The sequence below is a fragment of the Eucalyptus grandis genome, chromosome 3 (genome assembly GCF_016545825.1).
Source record: "Eucalyptus grandis isolate ANBG69807.140 chromosome 3, ASM1654582v1, whole genome shotgun sequence".
NCBI lineage: Eukaryota > Viridiplantae > Streptophyta > Magnoliopsida > Myrtales > Myrtaceae > Eucalyptus > Eucalyptus grandis.
The window spans coordinates 50863471-50883803 of record NC_052614.1 but is presented as its reverse complement, the minus strand read 5'-3'; the positions used below and the strand labels follow the sequence as shown (position 1 = coordinate 50883803).

At 36.2% G+C, this 20333-nt stretch overlaps 1 protein-coding gene across 1 annotated transcript; it reads right to left on the bottom strand.

Moving 5' to 3' along the window:
• Positions 1-768: 768 nt before the first annotated feature.
• On the bottom strand, positions 769-18552 carry LOC108955798 (TMV resistance protein N-like). The gene is made up of 9 exons (XM_039309752.1): positions 18497-18552; positions 16905-16980; positions 16743-16822; positions 16580-16663; positions 16154-16496; positions 15998-16059; positions 13411-13497; positions 2580-3071; positions 769-1612 (listed from the first exon to the last, which is right to left on the bottom strand). Exons 1-9 carry the CDS (start codon positions 18550-18552, stop codon positions 769-771), a joined length of 2124 nt encoding a protein of 707 aa, XP_039165686.1.
• Between the last annotated feature and the right edge of the window lie 1781 nt (positions 18553-20333).

The following is a 20333-nucleotide window of genomic DNA, read 5'->3' as shown; positions in this document are numbered from 1 at the left end:
GACTAAGTGCTTCTACATCTTCATTTCTCTGCCAACAAAGACTCGAGATTAAATGAGAGCACAACACTCAACACTCTTACGAAACCATAAAGAAAGGGAGCACATGAACATTGGTAAACAATTTCTCCAATAGGGAAGCTACCTCAGCACCCGCCTATTCCTAGCAAGCAGACTTAAATGTTTTCGTTTGCCATCATTCATGAAAATTTTCAGCTTTGATTTGAAATGGCACTTTGCACTTCCAGAACTCCCAGAAAACTATTTTCTATACTACAAAATCTAGACTACTGGGCAATCTGTCTAGTCTCTCTCAATTTACAAGACCTTTTGATCCAAACATTTAAGAGAGAGCTATTTCACTCACAAGACAAATGGAAAGTTGAACAAAGCTAACTATAAAGTAAAAGAATAAATTCAACACATTTCTCCTTCACAAAAGAAATTATGTGACATAATTTTCCATTTACCTCTTTTCTCTCAGTAACTTTACAGTATTTGCACGAATCCAAATCCTACTAATTTTACGAGGATACTCTTCAAGGATGATGTGCCTTCCCAGATCTCGAACTTGGTCATGCATCCAAAACTTATTATCTTGTCCAACTTTTATCAAGGACCGTAGGCAAAGGACACTAATTGCACTGTGAGGATGGTAATTACAGTCATCCCACATGATAATTGGATAAGTTAAGTCCTTGTTGGTGAAGAAGCAAGCTATATCCAAAAATACTTCTTTTTGCTTATTCTCCAGTCCTTCATAACTTGTCATTAATGCATCTCGGACATCCGTAAAGGGCCATCATCTAACTTCTTCAACGTATCTTCCCATAACTTTCGATTATCAAAATGTTGCTCTAGGACAGAGCTGTGGCAATAAAGAAATGAAGCTATAACCTCAACAGCCAAAGGAAGCATTCCCACTCTACGAACAATCTTCTTTGCAAGTCGATCATATCCTTCTAGGGGAGAGTCTCTTCTGAATGCGTGCTTACAAAACAACTGAAGTGCTTGACCAAATTCCATTTCATGAACTTCATAAGCCAAAATTCCTTTAGGTTGATTTAAGACCTCTTCACTAGATGATTCCACTTGAGTCTTCAAGACCTCTAAATTTCTGGTGGTGAAAATGATCCTACTGCCTGAACCAAACCAATCAATTTTTCCGGCTAGTTTTTTGAGTTGCTCTCGCTTGTCTAGATCATCTAGAACAATGAGGACTTTTTTAGTATGACATACTCTCTTGATCATATTCATCCCATCCCTAACATCTTTGATATGGTAAGCATTCAAAGAACCCACCAAACTTGATAATAACTTTTTTTGCACGTTTATAAGACCATGCTGTGATGACTCTCGAACGTCGTTGAGGAAACAAACACTATCAAAGTCAGAAGATACTTTGTTGAACACAACCTTTGCAAGTACTGTTTTACCAATGCCACCTATTCCATGAATACCAAGGAAACGTACATCATTAGAGTCAACTGCCAACTTTTTTAGTACGTCTTCTATTTGATGATGATCTTCAACCCAATATTCAGGCACATCCACATTTATGGCATTAAGTTTAAGCAATACCTCTTCCACAACCAATCCACTTAGTTCTCCATAGCTGCGGCAAAGCAGGAAATATTTGTTTTTGTCAATGACATGAAAGAGAAGGGTATAACTTTCTTCCAGATATGATAATCTCTAGGTCTTTTGGGACCATATGGTAAAATAAGTCAACTATTTCGGTTTCTATGACAGAAATTAAGCATTATAATTAGTTAATACGTGCGTTGTCGCTTAACTTGCTGTATTAGAGATGTTTAAGATAATGCAGGAGCCGATCCATTTGAATGGACAGAGTAAGATTCACAAAACTTGATAACCTTTTTTTTTTGCATAACGGTTGCGTTGACAAACTGACATACAGTGACATAAAATCCAAAGCGAGCGTGTTGTTGAGCTAAATTTATAGGATTGTTTCATACAGGAGTTGAATATGAGATAAAAAAAAATAAAAAAATTCACGGTCTTCAGAAAAATTGAAAGAAGAACTATAAATTCATGATAGTGAAACAGTTTCATTGTTTTTTAAGTAAACGAGTTTTATTTTTGGCGAAAATAGACTGAAACACATTTTATTTGGTGAGTTCTGCCTAGACCTATCAGACAGGTAATCGGACCATATTCAGGCATAGTTCATTCAAGTAAAGAGTAATCTGAATTTGTTCATAGATTGGATCAAAGCGGCCCCATTCTTTTATTTTCCTCGAATGCGTCCTCACTGCGAGGTGTACATTTCTTCTGTCACCAGTCATTTTTTTTTTCCTTTGGTTATTTTGCCGGATCCGATATCATTTCTGTCGGCTGTAGCTGTCATCAACTTCTAATGCAAATTTCAAATGAAAAGAAAAATGTCTTTAATTCTTATAGTTTGAGAGATAAAGTTTTTCAAATGAGAAGTGTAACTTTTGCGTTTTAAAACGATAATCACGCAAAAACGATAATCAAAAGGTTGAGGAAAATTACCCTTTTTCTTTAAGATCCCATCCCTTGAGACCCGCAACCTTTACAAGAGCAGCCTCCCCCACCGTTTCAATTCGTCAGAGCCGAACTTCTTCTCATGCTCGGATATGGCTTTTTTGTACAATTCGCTTTTGAGCTTAACATCATCAGGGTTCACATCGTAGAAGATGGGGAGTATCTCTTTCTTTCCATCTGAATTTGAGGTGTGTTCTACCATGTACGCAACCTCACGGAGACACCATGAACTGGTAGCATAGTCCTGGGAGAAGATGGGAATATAGATCTGAGACTTGACAAGTGCTTTCAAAAGCTCTCCACTGATTTCTTTGCCAACTCGGAGTTCTTCATTGTCTAAAAAGACATTAACTCCAACGTCTCTCAATCTATGGTAAAGGCAATCAGTGAAGGTGCTGCGTGTGTCTGGTCCCCTGAAACTCAAAAACACATCGTACTCATATACTGGTGGCAGATCTTCCACGCTCTGGATTGCCTCTGAGCTCCTCCGCCTCTTCTTCATTCTGGTTGGTTGTCTCAGGACCCCGCCAATTATCCTGAACCTGAGTTTAAGCCTTTAAGGAAGCAGGAACCCAAGAAACAAGCCTCGGAAATTAAGCCGAACAGAGAGTTGGCCTAGAACGACGAAGTAAAGACAGTGATTAGAGCGACGCCTCGATGGTGTCCAATTCGCGGCAGATCCACTTTGTTGCATTCACCAACATTTGAAACCAAAGCGTGTAAAAAAGAGCTAATTGCGACAAGATTTAGTGAAAGAAGATCGACTAATGATTCTCAAGGACAGGCGATTTTTGGCTCTGCGATTGCTCTAAATATGAAGAAAATACCAAGAAACCGGGGAGGATGAAGGCGAGTTTCTGTGAAAGAGAGGCTGGGCAGTAAAATCTGCAAACCACTGAAGTGAAAAAGCTCCACGACCACCCAGCTGCTGGTCGGAGTTTTCGGTGGAGCTTTAAGGTTGAAAAGAACGGCTCAAATTAATTTGTTTAGTTGGAATTGTCACGCAAACATGACAGAAATACCGACGAAATTTCGTAAAGTTGCTATGAGCGCAAGCACCGAAATATCGCCGAGCTAGCCTTGATAATGTTACTTATAAGATTAAGTAGGATCACTATCAATTATTTAAAAATTTTAAGTTATTAGATGAAGATATAATTTATAATTTAATTATTTTAACACCTCACCTTACGCTTAATATGATCTTAATATGATCTTTTCGTGACATATTTACTTGGAGAGGCACTCTCAATTCTAATATAATATGATTACTGTCAATTGATATAAGAACTTAAATTGTAAGGTGAATATATAATTTATTATTTGATTATCTTATAGAATTTAAATGTTAAGAATTGTGTGCTATATTATTTCACGAAAAGTGAAAATATTTGGGAAGGATAGAATTTAAATATTAAGAATTGTGTGCTATAGAATTTAAATGTTAAGAATTGTGTGGAAAATATTTGGGAATGATAGAATTGATGAAATTTAAGGAAAATGAATTCTTCGTTGATTTTGGACAGAAATATAAGTGGCTGTAAAAATAAAGTAATTGATTTACAGGAACTGGAAATTAAATTATGAGAGAAAGGTAATGGGTACAGGAATTTTTATTTTTTTTTGGTCGAAATTAGAACTTTCATTAAAACTTGGGAAGCTTACAACCGGACTCCAGAGCGTTGGCACATACAAGGTCTAGCAACAAGAAAGGCGGATATATTTACAGAGGGAAGGAACTCTGCAAATCCAGAGGGTTTTTTTCGGAGAACGCCTCTAAGTTTGAATACGACGACTACGGAAAAAGGGGTACATGAAATTTAAAGTGCCAAAAGATAAATTTGCAGAGGAAAATAAAAATGTAAAGAACAAAATGCTCTATAATTAATTGCATAGAGCTACTACAATGATCAACGTGGGTTTTTATATCTCACCATTATCAATTGTTTATAACCAGACAATAGATTTTGAATCTATGAATAACATCCTTATACTATCTATAGCTATTAATGAGAATTTACAAATTCTAGACAGGATCTCCTATAAGTTAGAAAGGATTATCCGTAAGAAGTTATAAATCCTAGATTATAGTCATTATCACACACCATCCATGTGCCTGGGTCGATCCACTGTTTTTGTTTTCAATCGAGATATTGGCAAAATTCTATTTGTTCATAAATGACATTGGTTTAACATTTAGTAAAATCTGCAATAATTTGTTGTCAATAACTCTATTGATGATTCATCAATAACCTCTTCAAGTTATGGACCATTCAAAGTTTTCACCGATTATATCTGCATTGTTTGCTATCGATAATTCTGTTATTGACTATTTTATTTATTGATGGCCTTTGCTTTGATCAAACACTGTACTCAATAACTAGGTTGCTTTTCGACGGTTTTTACAGTTGATCAATTTTTAATGTAAAAGTATACCCTTTTAAAACAATTAAACGGCTAACAATCATTCAATCTTTTAAATATTCAAAAGCCACCACTTCCTCTGAAATTTAAAAAGACAAGTGCATTTAATGTTTGCATAATTTTATCCCTAATTTTTGGGGATTATTACCCTGCTTTTTCTGCCATTTCTTTGAACAAACAGCCACGTCACGTCAGTCTGAGCAAGTCCTATCAGACAGTACAATAATTGAGTGTTTCGCCGCTTTAGCTTCACTTTTTCTCACTTTCTAGATTTCACACTACTCAAGTTGTCTCTCGTGACATTCTTTATTCCCACGGTACCCATTGTGAAAGCCGACCACCGCTTTTTTTACTACCGTTTTATATTTCGTCCCCATTGTGAAAGCCGACGACCGCTATTTTGACTCCCGTTTTATATTTCTCATTTCATTGTCATTAAGGCAGAAGGACACTTGCATTGAAGTTTCTCGACAAATTTGCTGATGACTTTAATCAGGTTGTCCTTAATCTCTAATAATTATAACCAAGACAATTAGGATGCACATGATAAAATTTCTGGAACAAAAATTGATTTCCGACCAAAATTGAGAAGTTAAAATTTTAGCTTTTGATTTCTTCTTCAAATCAATTTCTAGAATAGAAATCTATTTTAAAAACAGAAAAATCAAATTGCGTTATCAAACAGATTTATGTTCTTCAAATCAATTTCTAGAATAGAAATCTATTTTAAAAACAGAAAAATCAAATTGCGTTATCAAACATTTATGTTCTAAAATTGTTTTGGGAAACAGAGAAATAGAGAAATAAAGAAGTATAAATTTTATTATGCGCAGCCTTAGCATTCATGATGATAAAGTAATGGATAAAAGTATTGTAACATAAAATTTCGTTCAAAAACAAGTGATAAGAGATATCATATTAGTAATTGATGTGAACTTTTAATAAGACCAATGTTGCTCCTTCGTCTAAGTGCTATTGTCCTAAATGAATAATTATCTTAATATTATGATTATCAATATCAACAAGAGGTTCGATAAATGAGAAAAAGTAAGATTCAAAGAAGATGGACTAACGTATTATATAGAATTTGAGTTCCATCCATACACTCACATTTTCTTCCATCCTCAACATGATTGTCAAGATCCGGGGCCCATTCGACTCAAGTATCATCAAAATTTGTCCATACTTGATCTTTACTCTTTCTTCATCCTCAAAATATAACATTCAAGCGTGTATTGATACCAATTGTTGCAGTTATTGGTGATACTGATTGTTGAAGAAGGCTTCGATTTCCTTAGTTTCTTTACCACTAGCTGTGTCATTAAGCAATATTAGCTCCCTTAAGAATGTGATCTTTGAGAGTGACTAGATAGACATATGTGCTTTGGCCTTTTTCTTTCTTTCCTTTTTGACTCCTTCCTTGAAATGTTGCTTAAGCATTGCTTGGCTATCTTCATGATCAACATGTCTAGATAGGACAATCTCATTGTGAGATTTTGTAGGATTGGTGTCGCGACCAATTTTCGGGTGATGTGAACCACCTAAGATTTGACTAATGGATTGTTAAGCCTAGACTTAATTCGGGCTCTCCCAAGCCCATATCAACTCGCGACTTAAGTTCAGATCTCTTAACATGCAATTAATTTTCAATTAGGAGTCGCCACTAATCTATTTTTGGTGGGTCGATTAGAAACCCAAGTAAAGTAACGAGAGTTTTACTTTACTCCTACAAACCAGACTATGGGTACGGGGACTTGGTTACACTAGATTCCTCTAATGCCCTTTCGGTACATTTCTTTTTATTTTTAAAAATGTTTGGCAAGCAATTTGGATTGATTTTAAATTTATTTCCTAACATGTGAGGTGATCATGCGGTTGCGCAATCCGCCAATTTAACACCTAGATAAACAATAAATAAATTGTAAAAACTTACCTCAAAGCAATGAAAGCATCTGCGTTGTTAAATCATAATTCACATCAACGGTCCTAGATATGATTTCTAATTAACACACAATTTTCTTTTTTTTTTTTTTTTTTTTTACTTATTTAATGAAAATCATGCAATATAACTAAATAACCTAATTATAATGTCAAGCAATTTCTAATTAAATGGACCTAATAACAATCTCTAAATGACGTGCATTTCATGAATCTAATCCTATATGACATTTACATGACATTTTTCATTTTTCCTAAAAATGCAATTTATCCTAAAGAATTTTTTTTTTTGGGTCAAATATCCTAAAGAATGGAACTAATTTATTCTAAGTCATTTTTTTGTATTTTTCATGAAATTCGGAATTAGGAAAAATGTGAAAATTATCTAACTAGATTAATATTCTATTCAATTTGCATTAGGAATTAGGTTAAGCCAAATCCTAATTTAAACTAAAATATTATCTTAACCCAAATAATCCTAAAATGCAATCTATCTAATATCTAAACTTAAAATGAAACATGAAATTTTATTCTAATATGCAATGACGTGTAAAGAATGCATTAATTCTACATGACATATGCATGATCATTTTTGCTTTTTTGATAAAAATTCGAAATTAAGTTTGGCAAATAATTAACATGCAATTTAAATCAGTGAAACGAAAATCTAACACTAAATTTATGTTTTTGGTATTTTTTATTTAAGAAATTGAAATAAATAAATTTCCTATTCTAGACATGCAAAATAACCCTAAAACAAGTAATATCCTAAGATGCATCTAATCTAACTCATTTTTTTTTCTTTTACGGGAGCAAACAAATAAAGGACAACACGGCAACAAATCCAGCAAATTATCATCCATGTCCATTTAATTTTGGAAATAAATTGATGAATCGTATCTCACACATGAGATTGATTGGCCAATTTTAGACAAAATCACGAATCGTCTCTTTGAGCGTAAGATCGAATTGGTGATTTTTCCGTGGACAGTGTGTCGTATTTTGAGCATGAAATCGGATCATCAATCATATGCACATTGTGAAATTATGAAGATTTCCTAATTTAGAAGGCTACTCGAGATTTCACATATCTTAGCATATCGGAAATTTCCATCATGGGCATCAACGAATATATCAAATAAGGAAACGGAATTTTCGAAAATCAAAATAGATAAGATTTTTACCCAATTCGAATATTGGCTTCTGAATTCCGATCCTCAACGGCTACTCGTGACCCGATGTGGTGGTGCTTAGTGGGGTTCACGGGATGGCTACTCGCCAGGGGGCTATGCGTGCGGCTCCTTGATGATTGCTCGATTGAACGATATGACCGTGAACCTCGAGAAGCAATCTGCAAAACAATAACTTTTGTTGTCACAGCAGTAGCAAAGCTTGCCGAGAGACCTAGAGAACCACGATGGGGAGATGCTCCAAATTTCAGTAAAATAAGTGTGCGAAATCGTCCATCCTTTCAATGTACACGTCCTCCTTTACTGAAAGGACGTGTGCCCTTCTCTTGTGTGACCATGCATTAAGTTGAATTTTGCCATGACTCAGAACTTGACCCCGCCGCTTTGTTAATCGAAGGTGGTCTTGAACTCAGCCCAGAATTTCTTGAAGCGTCGATGACCGCCGGACTGAAAGATCGTTGAAATTGCTACGGCGTCTTGCTTGGAGGCTGCAAAGGTCGTCGAAGGCTGACGTGTCGTTGTAGCGAGACAAATAAAACTGCAGAGTTATTGCTTAAAACTCGCCGGAAACCGAGACTGAACTCGCGTTGAGGATCTCCGTGAAGATACTATAGTTGTTGAAGAATTTGCGAGCGCAATGAGCCCCATGTGCTGTCGGCTTCTCCCCTAGAAGTTTGCTTCTTGGTTAGTGGGTAGTCAAGAGAAAATAAATAAAAAGACTCAAATTGGAGGCATGAATCTGAAGCGATTCATGGGATCATGGCGGTGGCTCGTGATTGAAGGACAAAGTGGATCGAACGGTGATGCTCGTCATGGAAGGTCGGGGCTAGTAAACGGTGCGGCCTTCTCGGTTCGAAATGCATCAGCAAGACAGGGATGGCGTCAACAAGGCAACAGCTGGACAACATCAACGCGTGGTCTCACGGCAATGCTGACGGCGGCGATCGGGTAATAGTCGGAACAGCAACTACGAGGGTCGAGCCGCAGTGACGTCATCGATGAAGGGGCTGCGGTGGCATCGTCGAGCGATCGAGTAATAACTCAACAGATGGCAGCTCGTTGACAATGTATCGGGACGACGAAAGCATCGCGGCGTAAGCATCGACGTGGGTCTTGGTCAAGAATTGGCCAAGAAAACTCACTCCCTCCTCTCTCACGTCTCTCAATTGTGAAGCCCCACTCACGTTTTACTCTCAATGGCCGTATGTGTCAATGTTTGGCCCCCTCTAAAACCCTACAAGTATTAATCTATTTATAGGCCACGGATTAGGTTTTTTTTTTTAATTTTTTTTATTTTCCAAAATCATATCCACAAAAATTTATTTTCCAAATGCAATATTTGCCTTTCCAAACTCAATATTTGATTCGTAAAATCTCCTTAAGGATACGGGCTTGAGCCAATTTGTTCTCTTCGAGGGCTTAGCCCGACTTATCAAATTAAAGTTTTTGAAGCATCAATTTGAACCCATTCGTTACTGCCTAATGTAAATGCAAATTAAAAATAAATGCACCTAAAACTATATGCTATGCAATTAACTATTTTTTCAGGGATAAAATTAACCCATAATTTTTTAATGCAATAAATGACTAAATGGGTCGCCAAAATTTAGGTGTTAACAATTAGTGTCAATTGTTTTAAAAGTTTAAGCTTCTAAATGAAATCGTAGTTTATTATTTAAAGTTTATTATTTAAATATTCTAACACTCCTCATTACGTTTACTTTGATTTTATAATTCTCTTGCTATTTCATTATATACGATTGGCTCAGTTTATTAGAACAAGTTTAGTTGTTATTCTCTCCATATTGATGTAACTTGGGAATAAATTATTGAGTAACAATAAACATTAAATCACAATTGAGTTGAAAACACTCGAAAGATTCAGATGTAGGGAACATAATTAGGTAATCGAATTAGAAAAAAATGGATCTTTTTTAATCAGGGAACTTAACTAGGTGATCGAAGTAGGAATGGGTTTTGTTTTTCTTTTTTTTTTTTCATGCACTCTTTTGAGTCTCTTCCATGGTTTGGATGGAAAGGTTGGTCCATTTTGTGGGCGAAGGGAAAAAGCCCGAATCCACTTAATGAAAGTCTTTTTGGGCTCATTTCTTGGACTCTAAATTGGGGCAGGGATAGATGTATCTTCATGGCACAAGGAGAAAGAAAAGGACAGGGCCTACAAATCAGCCCATTGGATTACAACCAAATCGAAAAGTGAAGTCTACGACAACTAGGGGTAAGCAAAATATGGTTTGAACTGTCAGACCAAACCAAACCAATGGCGGTTTGGTCAGTTTCAGAGAACTTTATATTGTACAAAATATCAATGAGATTATTGTGTTTAATTGATTCAATTCTCTATTTATCTTAATGGAGTAGGCTGCTTCATGGGTCCACTGTCACCATCTCCAAGCTTTGTCAATGTCAGTGTCAACCTTCATCCTAAATTGAGACTGGATTGCACAACCTATCTGTACTTGGGCAGACGTGTTGATTTGATTAGCGATTATGCAAACTGATGGAGGCCCTTAATCTGGATGAGGGCCACCATCGATAAAGGCCACCCTTGCCCAGATTAACGGTGACGGGTGTGGGAATCAACATCTATAGAGAGGGAGTGATGGAGAGACACGAGTCCATGTGTGGAAGGACAAGCAGATTGAGGGAGGTGATGGTGGGGAACTAATGGCCAATCTAATTGATGGCGTCAACCTAGAACAAGCAATTACTTTCGGTGAGATGGATGAAATCAGTATTGTGTTCAGGTCGGTTGAGGTTTATGACGTGAAATAGAATTGAACATTTACGGAACCAAATGGAAACCCAACCCGAAAAGCAAAACTTAAGCTCTCCGTCCGGGTCATTGCGGGTTAGATTTGGTCCATATTTTGGCAGTCCTTGTTGACAAACCTAACCCGCAATACTTGTTAACAAAATCCATCAAATAATTAAAGTTGAATGGATGCGTAGGTACGTGCAAGTAGGTGAGATCCACTTGTGCACAATCCCAACATTGGTGGTTCTTGCGTGCAACTTCACTCCATAATCTCTACTACACATGAAGAAAATCCAAATAAGGATTTCAACTTCAAATTTTTATCTTAAAGTTTTTATATATCATGTTCTTTTTAAGATATACCACAATGACATGATATAACAAAATCTACAAACATGTAATTTAAAATAGTCAAGATAATTATCAATTAGCATAAAAATGTCTTCATTTATTTATGTAATTTCTCTACATAAGAAATATGCATAATAGAAATTTGTGTAATGTCTGTATATTTCTCTATGTTTTAATAAACCAAAATGAAGAATACATGAGTTTATTTATAAGCCTTATTATATGACTATCTCAGATAACGAGATAAACAATTACTGGAGACGAAAAAAATAAAGGAAAATATCCTAATTATCTCTAGCATCTCTCATTCACTTCTCTCTCTAGGCACACTTATGGCACACTTATTATTTCTTTTTCCCTATACTTATGTAAGTGCTCTCTCCTACCAGTTAAAAGATATCCTTGCCAACATGGATAATCCATCTAAAAGTAATTCAAACAAGAATCAAGCAAAGGGAAAAGTACCAAAAAAATTACAAACTTATTGCATCGGTCAATTTAGTTATAAACCTTTAATCGGATCAATTTAGTCTTAAATTTTTTACATTTATAGTCCTAAACATTTTCTCCTTATCAACGCTGATGTGGCAATTTTTAAATAATTTTTCTTTTTTTTTTCTTTTTTTTCCCTTTTTCTTTCTTTTTCCTTTTCTTTCCTTCTTCTTTCTCCTTGGACTTTCTTGCAATCACCGGCGAAAAAAGAAAAGAAAAGAAAAATAAATAATAGAAAAAAATTAATAATCATTTAAAATTGCCACGTTAGCATCTAGTCACTGGCCATTGTTACGTTAGTATTGATTAGCCAAAATTGATAGGATTGACTGAATTTATACTAATGTGAAAATGTTTATAACTAAATTAGTCAAATTAAAAAAATTTAAGACAGAATTTGTATCAATGTAATAGATTTATGATTTTTTTGGTACTTTTCCCATCATACAAAATATCATTTGATTATTAAAATGTAGTGCAAATGAAGTATAATTCTTTTAACCTGAAATAAAAAAGGGGTCCATGACTTTTGCTGTTTTTGGGGTCCTAAAATGGATAATAATTTGGGCATTGATTGGCGAAATATATTCCTATTATGTATTTTCCCATCTTCTAAAATTTAGCCCCGAAGGAGAAACATTCTATACGAAGTAACTTACAGTATAATCAAAATTTGCATCTAAAAATGTCACATTATACTATCAAATATACACATGATAATTCCAAACGTACCACGTTCTGGATACTTTCCGCAGTTTGAATGAATTGGTTTCTGACAACCTGCGTCAAAGAAGGTAGAGAACCAACTTCTGAGGGCAACTTCCCAAGAGATTTACTACACCCTCTATATTCAAAGTTTTGAGGAGTTCAGGCTTGCCGATGGAGCGGTCAATTGTGATCAACTTGGGGCACGAAGCAAGTACTAAGATCTCCAAAGACAAGAAGTTAGAGAAGTGGGTGTCCTCAACAACTTAATGCAACCCGTTAAATCCAAAGCTTTGTTGTCTGCTGTAAAGGAAATTGAATTAAAATGAATGAAACACATCAATCATCCCAGCATACATATATGGATGGAAAGTTAACCTAATTACCGTTATTTTTATAGCTCGGTGAAATCTTATAGAGCAATTTGATGAAGAAGAAAATGGTAAAAGATTGAATCATATCATGAGTGCAATTGCTGACAAGTTTGCCGAAGAAGATAAAGTTGAAGAAACATAAGTTAGAAATGGGATAATTGGAGAAGAAATTTTATAATAAAAATGGGTTTACTTAGTCTAGATGACTTGGAAGTCATACGATTTAATCCAAATAATGTGATTCTATAGCTTCCTCTTCTTTTTCTAATGCATCTAGCCGGTCGTTGTAAAGTGTAGATGTTACTCTGGTGAAATAATTTTGGTTCCTAGTAATATATACAATGCATGAATGATTGGTGAAGATAGAAAGAAAGAAGACATGAATTCTCTGCCCATACAATGCTCTTCTTGGTCTCTCAGTACAATTAATAGAGAAATGCGTACCTGGAATTGGCTCCATTCATCCCAGTTATCTTTGATATTACTCTATAAAAGGTTTAGCATGACCAAGCTAGCAAAATGAAAATTCTCCGCATAAAATTTACATGTCACCTCCCAAGAAAGCCAACATAGCTTCAAACAATATTCTCGAAGTTGCCAAAAAAAACCAATGCTTTTAGCTCGAAGAAACCTTAGATTTGGTAGATCAGCTAATTCTTCAGGTACGATTTTGTAGTTGCAGCCATTAAAAGCTAATTCTTCAAGTCCAATGTTGCAACTGCAGCCATCAGAAGTCAGGCATAGTGCTTTTACATCTTCATTTCTCTGTCAATAGAGACTCAAGATTAATTTGAGTGCAGGACACTTAGCATTCTTATAGAGCTATATAGAAAGGAAGCATGTGGACACTGGTAAATAATCTCTACAACAAATGTACCATGGCACCCTCCTTCTCAGGCAAGTAGACTTAATATTTTCGATCGCCACCAATGACAAAAATTTTCAGCTTCCAAAAGAAACAACGCGTTATTGTTTTAGAATTTTCTTTATGCTATTTCCTATTCTATAGACTCCAGAAAACGAAGCTAACTGCTAGGCAATCTATCTAGTCTTTCTCCACCTATATACAAGACCTTTTGGCCAAAACGTTCAAGAGGGAGCTATCTCACCAACAAGACAAATGCACAGTTGAACAAAGCTAACTATAGAGTAAAAGGATCAGATTCAACAAATTTCTCCTTCAAAAGAGAAATTATGCGACATACTCTTCTATTTCACCTCTTTTCTCTCTAGTAGATTTATAGCATCCTTATAAATCCACATCCTACTAGTTTTGCGAGGATATTCTTCAAGGATGATATGCCTTCCCATATCTCGAACTTGGTCATATATCCAAAACTTATTATCATGTCCAATTCTTATCAAGTATAGTAGGTGGAGGACATTAATTGGACTATGAGGATAGTAATTGCAATCATACCACATGATAATTGGATACATTAGGTCCTCGTTGGTGAAAAAGCAAGCAATATCAAGAAATACTTCTTTTGCTTATTCTCCAATCCTTCATAACTTATTATTAATGCATCTCAAACATCCTTAAAAGGACTGTCATCTAATTACTTTAACGTATCTTCCCATAGCTTTCTATTATTAGAATGTTTTTCTAGAGCAAAGCTGTGGCAATAAAGAAGTGACCTTATGACCTCTATAGCCAAAGGAAGCATATCCTCTCTATGAACAATCTTCTTTGCAAGATGATCATATTCTTCTAGGGGAGGGTTTCTTCTGAATGCATGCTTACAAAACAACCGAAGTGCTCAATCAAATTCCATTTCATGAACATATGCCAAAATTCCTTTAGGTTGATTTAGGACCTCTTCACTGGATGATTCCATTTGACTCTTCAAGACCTCTAAGTTTCTAGTGGCGAAGATGATCCTACTACCTAAACCAAACCAATAAGATTTCCAGCTAGCTTTTTGAGTTGCTCTCGCTTGTCTAGATCATCTAGAACAATGAGGACTTTTTTAGAAGAACATACTCTCTTGATCCAAGTCATCCCATCTCCAATGTCTGTGACATGATCAACAATTACAGGACCCACAAAACTTGCTAATAACTTTTTATGCATGTTTATAAGACCATGTTGCAATGATTCTCAAATATTGTTATGGAAACAAACACTGTCAAAATGAGAAGATACTCTGTTGAGCACAACCTTTGCAAGTATTGTTTTACCAATGCCACCTATACCATAAATACCAAGGAAACTTACACCATAAGAGTCACCTTCCAACTTTTCTGGTATCCTATCTAATGATGATCTTCAATCCAATATTCAGGCACATCCACATTTCTGGCATTAAGCTTACACAATACCTCTCCAACAACCAATTCAATTAGTTCTCCATGGCTGCAGCGAAGGGGGAAAATTTTGTTTTCGTCAATGACATGAAACAAAAGGGTACAAATTCATTCCAAATATGACGATCTCTAGGTCTTTTGGGACCATATGGTTAAATAACTCAACCATTTCGGTTACTACGACATAAATTAAGCGTTATAATCAGTTAATGCATGCATTGATATTTTATGGAATGTCGCTTAATTTGATGTATCGGACATAATGCAGGGGCCGATCCATTTGAAGGAGATATTCTTGATGGAGTGAACAGAGTAAGATTCACAAAACTTGGTAAGGTAATATTTTTTTTATAATGCTCGGATCGACAAAGTAACATGCAGTGACAAAAATTCCAGTGTATTATTGAGCTAAATTTATAGGATTATGTTCATATAAGAGTTGAATCCGAAATTAAACCAAAATAAATTCGTGTCTCAAGCAAAATTGAAAGAAGCACAACACATTCATGATAGGTTGGCGGAAAAAACTGAATAGATTTATTTGTCAAGTTCTCTCTAGACCTATCAGACAGTTGATAGGACCGGATTCAGGTATAGTTCATTCAAGTAAGAGTCATCTGAATTTGTTCATAAATTGGATCAAAGCGGATCCTTTTTCTGCCCTATCCTTTTCTTTTCCTCGAGTGAGTCCTCACTGCGGAGTGCATTTCTTCTCTCATCGTAATTTCTTTTCTTTGGTTGTTTTACTGGATCCTACATCATTTTTGTCTGCTCTAGCTGTCATAACTTCTAATTCAAATTTCAAATGAAAAAAATGTCTTTAACTCTTGAATTCTGGGATGACAAATTTTCTTTAAATGAGGAGTGCAACTATTGCGCTTATTAATGATAAAAAGGTTGAGGAAAATTACCCTTTCCCTTTAAGTTCCCATCCCTTTAGATTTGCGACCTTCACAAGCGCATCCTCCCACCGCTTCAATGCATCAGAGCCAAACATCATTAGGGTCCACGTCATAGAAGATAGGAAGTATCTCTTTCTTCCCCTCTGACTTTTAGGTGCCTTCTACCATGTGCGCAACCTCATCGAGACACCACGAACTGGTAGCATAATTCTGGGAGAAGATGGGAATGTAGATCCGAGACTTGTTGAGCACTTTCAAAAGCTCACCATCAATTTCTTTGCTGACTCGGAGTTCTTCTTTGTCTAGGAAAACATGGACTCTAGCGATTCTCAATCTATGATAAAGGCAATCGGTAAAGTTGTTGTGTGTGTTCGATCCAATGAAACTCAAGAACACCTCGTACTTGTATCCTGGTGGCACATCTTCCACGCTCAGCATTGCCTCTGAGCTCCTCCGGCTTTTCTTCACTCTTGTCAGTTGTCTCAGGACCCTGCCAATTATCCTGAACCTGAGTTTAAGCCTTTAAGGAGACTTCAAAACAGAAGCCCATCAGACAAGCGGTGGAAAATAAGCCGAACAGAGAGCACTTACAGTCCGCACAGCATCAAGGCCAAGATGATGGTAATTAAAGCAACGCCTGGAATCAGTCCTATCTGGGGCCGATCCTGCTTAGAGCTGTAATCACAGAGAAATCCCAGAAGGACCAGCAGTTGAACCCCCCAAGGTCGTGTGATTACGCAGATTACGTGCTTACAGCAGGCCTAGCACGGCGAAGTTCAGATTTGAACCAAAGCGACCCCTTGATGGTGTCCAATTTGCGGTGGATCCTCTATGCTGCATTCACCAACATTTGAACCAAAGCGTAGAGCTAATTGCAACAAGATTTAGTGAGAAAAGATGAACGCTTCTTAAGGACAGGTGATTTTGGCTCTGCGATTGCTCTCAATATGAAGAAAACATCAAGAACCAGGGGAGGACGAAGGCGAATTTCTCTGAAAGGTTAGGCAATAAAATATGCAGACCACTGAAGTCAAAAAGCTCCACCGACCTTCGAAATATCACCGAAATATCAACGTAATTTCACTAAAGTGCTACCATAGCTGAGCACAAGAATCGAGATATCACCGAGCTGGGATCAACAATCGCTACTTTTTTATTTTTTTTAATGATCCAAGAACCCGCGCACTGTAAACCCGGGGACGATGCTAGCGGAGGACCCACCACCCCGACGTTGCACTTAAGATCCCGTGTAGCTAGCGGGATTCGAACTCATCTCCTCTTGCAAATGATCATGGGAGTACTTATCCAACTAGGCCACCGCAGGAAGTGGTAATTGATCGCTACATTGTTTCTCAAAAAGTGAAAATCTTGAAAAAGGATGGAATTAGTGAAATTTAAGGAAAATGAATTCTTGCCTAAGGGTAGGAATGTACGTGGCTGTAAAAGTAAAGGAATTAAAATACAGGTACTGGAAATTAAAAGATGCGAGAAAGGAAAAAGGGTACGGGAAATTTAAAGTGCTGTACAAAATGTTCAGTAATTGATTGCGTAAGGGTTTTTATATCTCATCATCAGCAATTATCTATATGGAGTTAGTGATTTTTGAGTCTATGAATAACATCCTACTACCCTCTATAGTTATTAATAAGAGGTTACAAATTCTAGACACAGTCTCTTATAATTTAATATTAGTTATCCACAAGAAGTTACATTTCTTAGATTATAGTTATAATTACCCAGTAGCCATGTGCTTGCGTCGATTTACTGTCTTGTCTTCAACTGAGGTGTTGGCAAACCTCCGTTTTGTTTGTAAATTAACATTGCTTTAATTAGCAAAATCTACAATAGTTTGCTATCGATAACTCTATTGATGGTTTATCGATAATCTTTGCACTGTTTGCTATTGATGACTTTGTGGGTAAGCTATCCATTTTCTTCAAGTTATCATCGGTTTTGTTTTATGATGATTTTTTCTTTGATCAAACAATGTTCTCATTGATAGAGTTTGCTTTTGGTCGGTTTTAACAGTTAATCAATTTTTGATGTAAACATATGCCTCTTTTACAATAATTGATTAGTTATCAATCAATCAATACTTTTAAATATTCAATATGTATCAATTTCGAGATTTTTCGTCAAATTAACTCCATTTTAAAGCGACTATTCTCTCTGGAATTAAAATGACTAGCATTTAATTTATGCACGATTTTGTCCCAGATTTTTGGCTGCCATTATCCTGCTTTTTTCTGCCATTTCCTTCAACAAACCGTCCTGTCGCATTGTCTGGGCATGTTCTACTAGACGGTACAATACACAATCCCAGGATTTCGCTATTTTATCTTCGCTTTCCACAAATTCAGTCATCGTCAACCTTCACTCCCGATCTTCCTTTCCCTTTCCAGATTTCACTCTAGTTTTCTCTCCTGCTTTATTGCAATGGTCCCCATTGTGAAAGCTGACCGCTTTTTTAACTAATGTTCTCAAACACGTATTTCTCGTTTCATTGACCTTGATGCAGAAGAAGAAGCAGAACTCTCATTGAAGTTTCTCAGTGAATTCGCCATCGACTTTGGTAAGTCATTAAGTCTATATTTAATCCTTATGTCTTTCTTTGGTGCTTCCCTTGCCAACTAGAAGAAAAATAAGAAATGATTGGCTAATAGTCTTCAATGTACTACGATAATAACAGTCTATTTTAAATTATAAAAATGAAATTATAAATAATTATAAATTATTGTGAGACTCACTTTTTCAAGAATTTGTGGCTCACAATATATTATTATTCACGGGGACGCCATGATAAAATGTGTCTAGTCGAAAAAAAAAATAGTAAATTCAAGGCCTTTACTGTTTTTTTTCAATGGTATATGAGGATAAAACCCCATATGTGTCGTTTTTGGTAACATGCCAAGTCAATATTGCTTTAGAACCTTTTTGTTTCAATTTGGTAGGTTCCTTACTCAACTTTTAGTCACCTTCAACTAACTACCTTTTCCTTCGCCTTAGGCCCTCGTCGATTACTATTAGGATTCAATACACAATCCCAAAGAAATAGAGAGCAAAAACAAGAAAGAGAATTCGAAATACAACGTTTTTATTTTGATTCATCCTTAAATTAGGAATACATTTATCAGATGATTCTACTATAATTAGTAGCTCGCATCTTTCTATTACATCCCTCAATTATAAGAGAAATGGATTATATATCCAAAGCTATTAATGATTCAAAGCTCAAACTATGGCTACATCCAAAAGGACTCCCATGTCTTCCTATTGATGGGGAATATGAACTACGACCCAACAATTACTCTCTTTGATGTCTTAGCCATTGCTGGTCTTATTTCCTAAGGGCCCTGAGGCTCATGAAATTGAGTCTGGCTAGGGTAAGTTTTTTTATGATTGGATTAACACTGAGCTTTTCTACGGTCCTTTCCTTGAAAAATTGTATGTCTCGTAATGTTTCTTCCTAGGAACACACCGCTGTTCTCTTAAAGTGGCTTCCTCGATTCATTTAATTTCACCATTCAATAAAAATTTTGAGGAGTTGATCGACTTAGCTTACTCCCACTCGTCGGGAAGGTTGTGGCATCATGCCGCGTCGCTTTTGCCACTCCCTGAAGGGTCATCTCGAATGCACAACTGTTGATGCACGAGAGAAACTTTGGAGTTTTTTTTTTTTTTTTTGGCCCTTTCTAGCTGATTCAGGCATCAGCTTTTGTCTTATGAAATTGGTCTCTGAACATGTGATCGAGAGAAGCCCTGGAGTTTTTTTTTTGGCCCTTTCTAGCTGATTCAGGCATAAGCTTTTGTCTTATGAAAATGGTCTCTGAACATGTATGAGAGAGAAACCCTGGAGTTTTTTTTTTTTTTAGGCCCTTTCTAGCTGATTCAGGCATCAGATTTTGTTCAAGGAATAAGGGGTCAAAGAAGAGGTCCTTTACCAACCACCGCTCAATCCCGCTGGACCTTGGAGAGCACCATACACACAAATATAGTGTGAGCTAAGTCCCGGTCCTTTGACAGAAAAAAAAATAACAAGCCAGCAAAAGCAGATGACTCATGTTACCCCGATCCTCGGGCACGCACACATCCTTCTATTTGGTCGATTTTATAATGCAATATCCCAAGACTATGTATTGCCGACCCTTTAATTTTAATAGCACATGCGGAAGCAGTTATAAATCTCTAGACAATAAAATAATGGGATAGAAAAGCAGACCATAATTTTCACATCTAAAAACATATAACCATACTTTTAAACAAAGCAAACCACATAGTATATAATACAATAATATTTGCTAAAGGCTGAATTATCACACATTAGTTCTCAGCCTAGGGTTTGCAA

Bases quoted from the DNA above. Each gene is read 5' to 3' on its own strand.
- LOC108955798 (XM_039309752.1), bottom strand. From the start codon at position 18,552: ATGGCGAATTCACTGAGAAACTTCAATGAGAGTTCTGCTTCTTCTTCT. The intron at 16,497-16,579 runs GTAAGTGCTCTC...GCTTAAACTCAG, and splicing joins GCCTTGATGCTGTGCGGACT to GTTCAGGATAATTGGCAGGG. The intron at 13,498-15,997 runs GTAATTTTCCTC...TGATGGCTGCAG, and splicing joins TGGGAACTTAAAGGGAAAGG to TTGCAACATTGGACTTGAAG.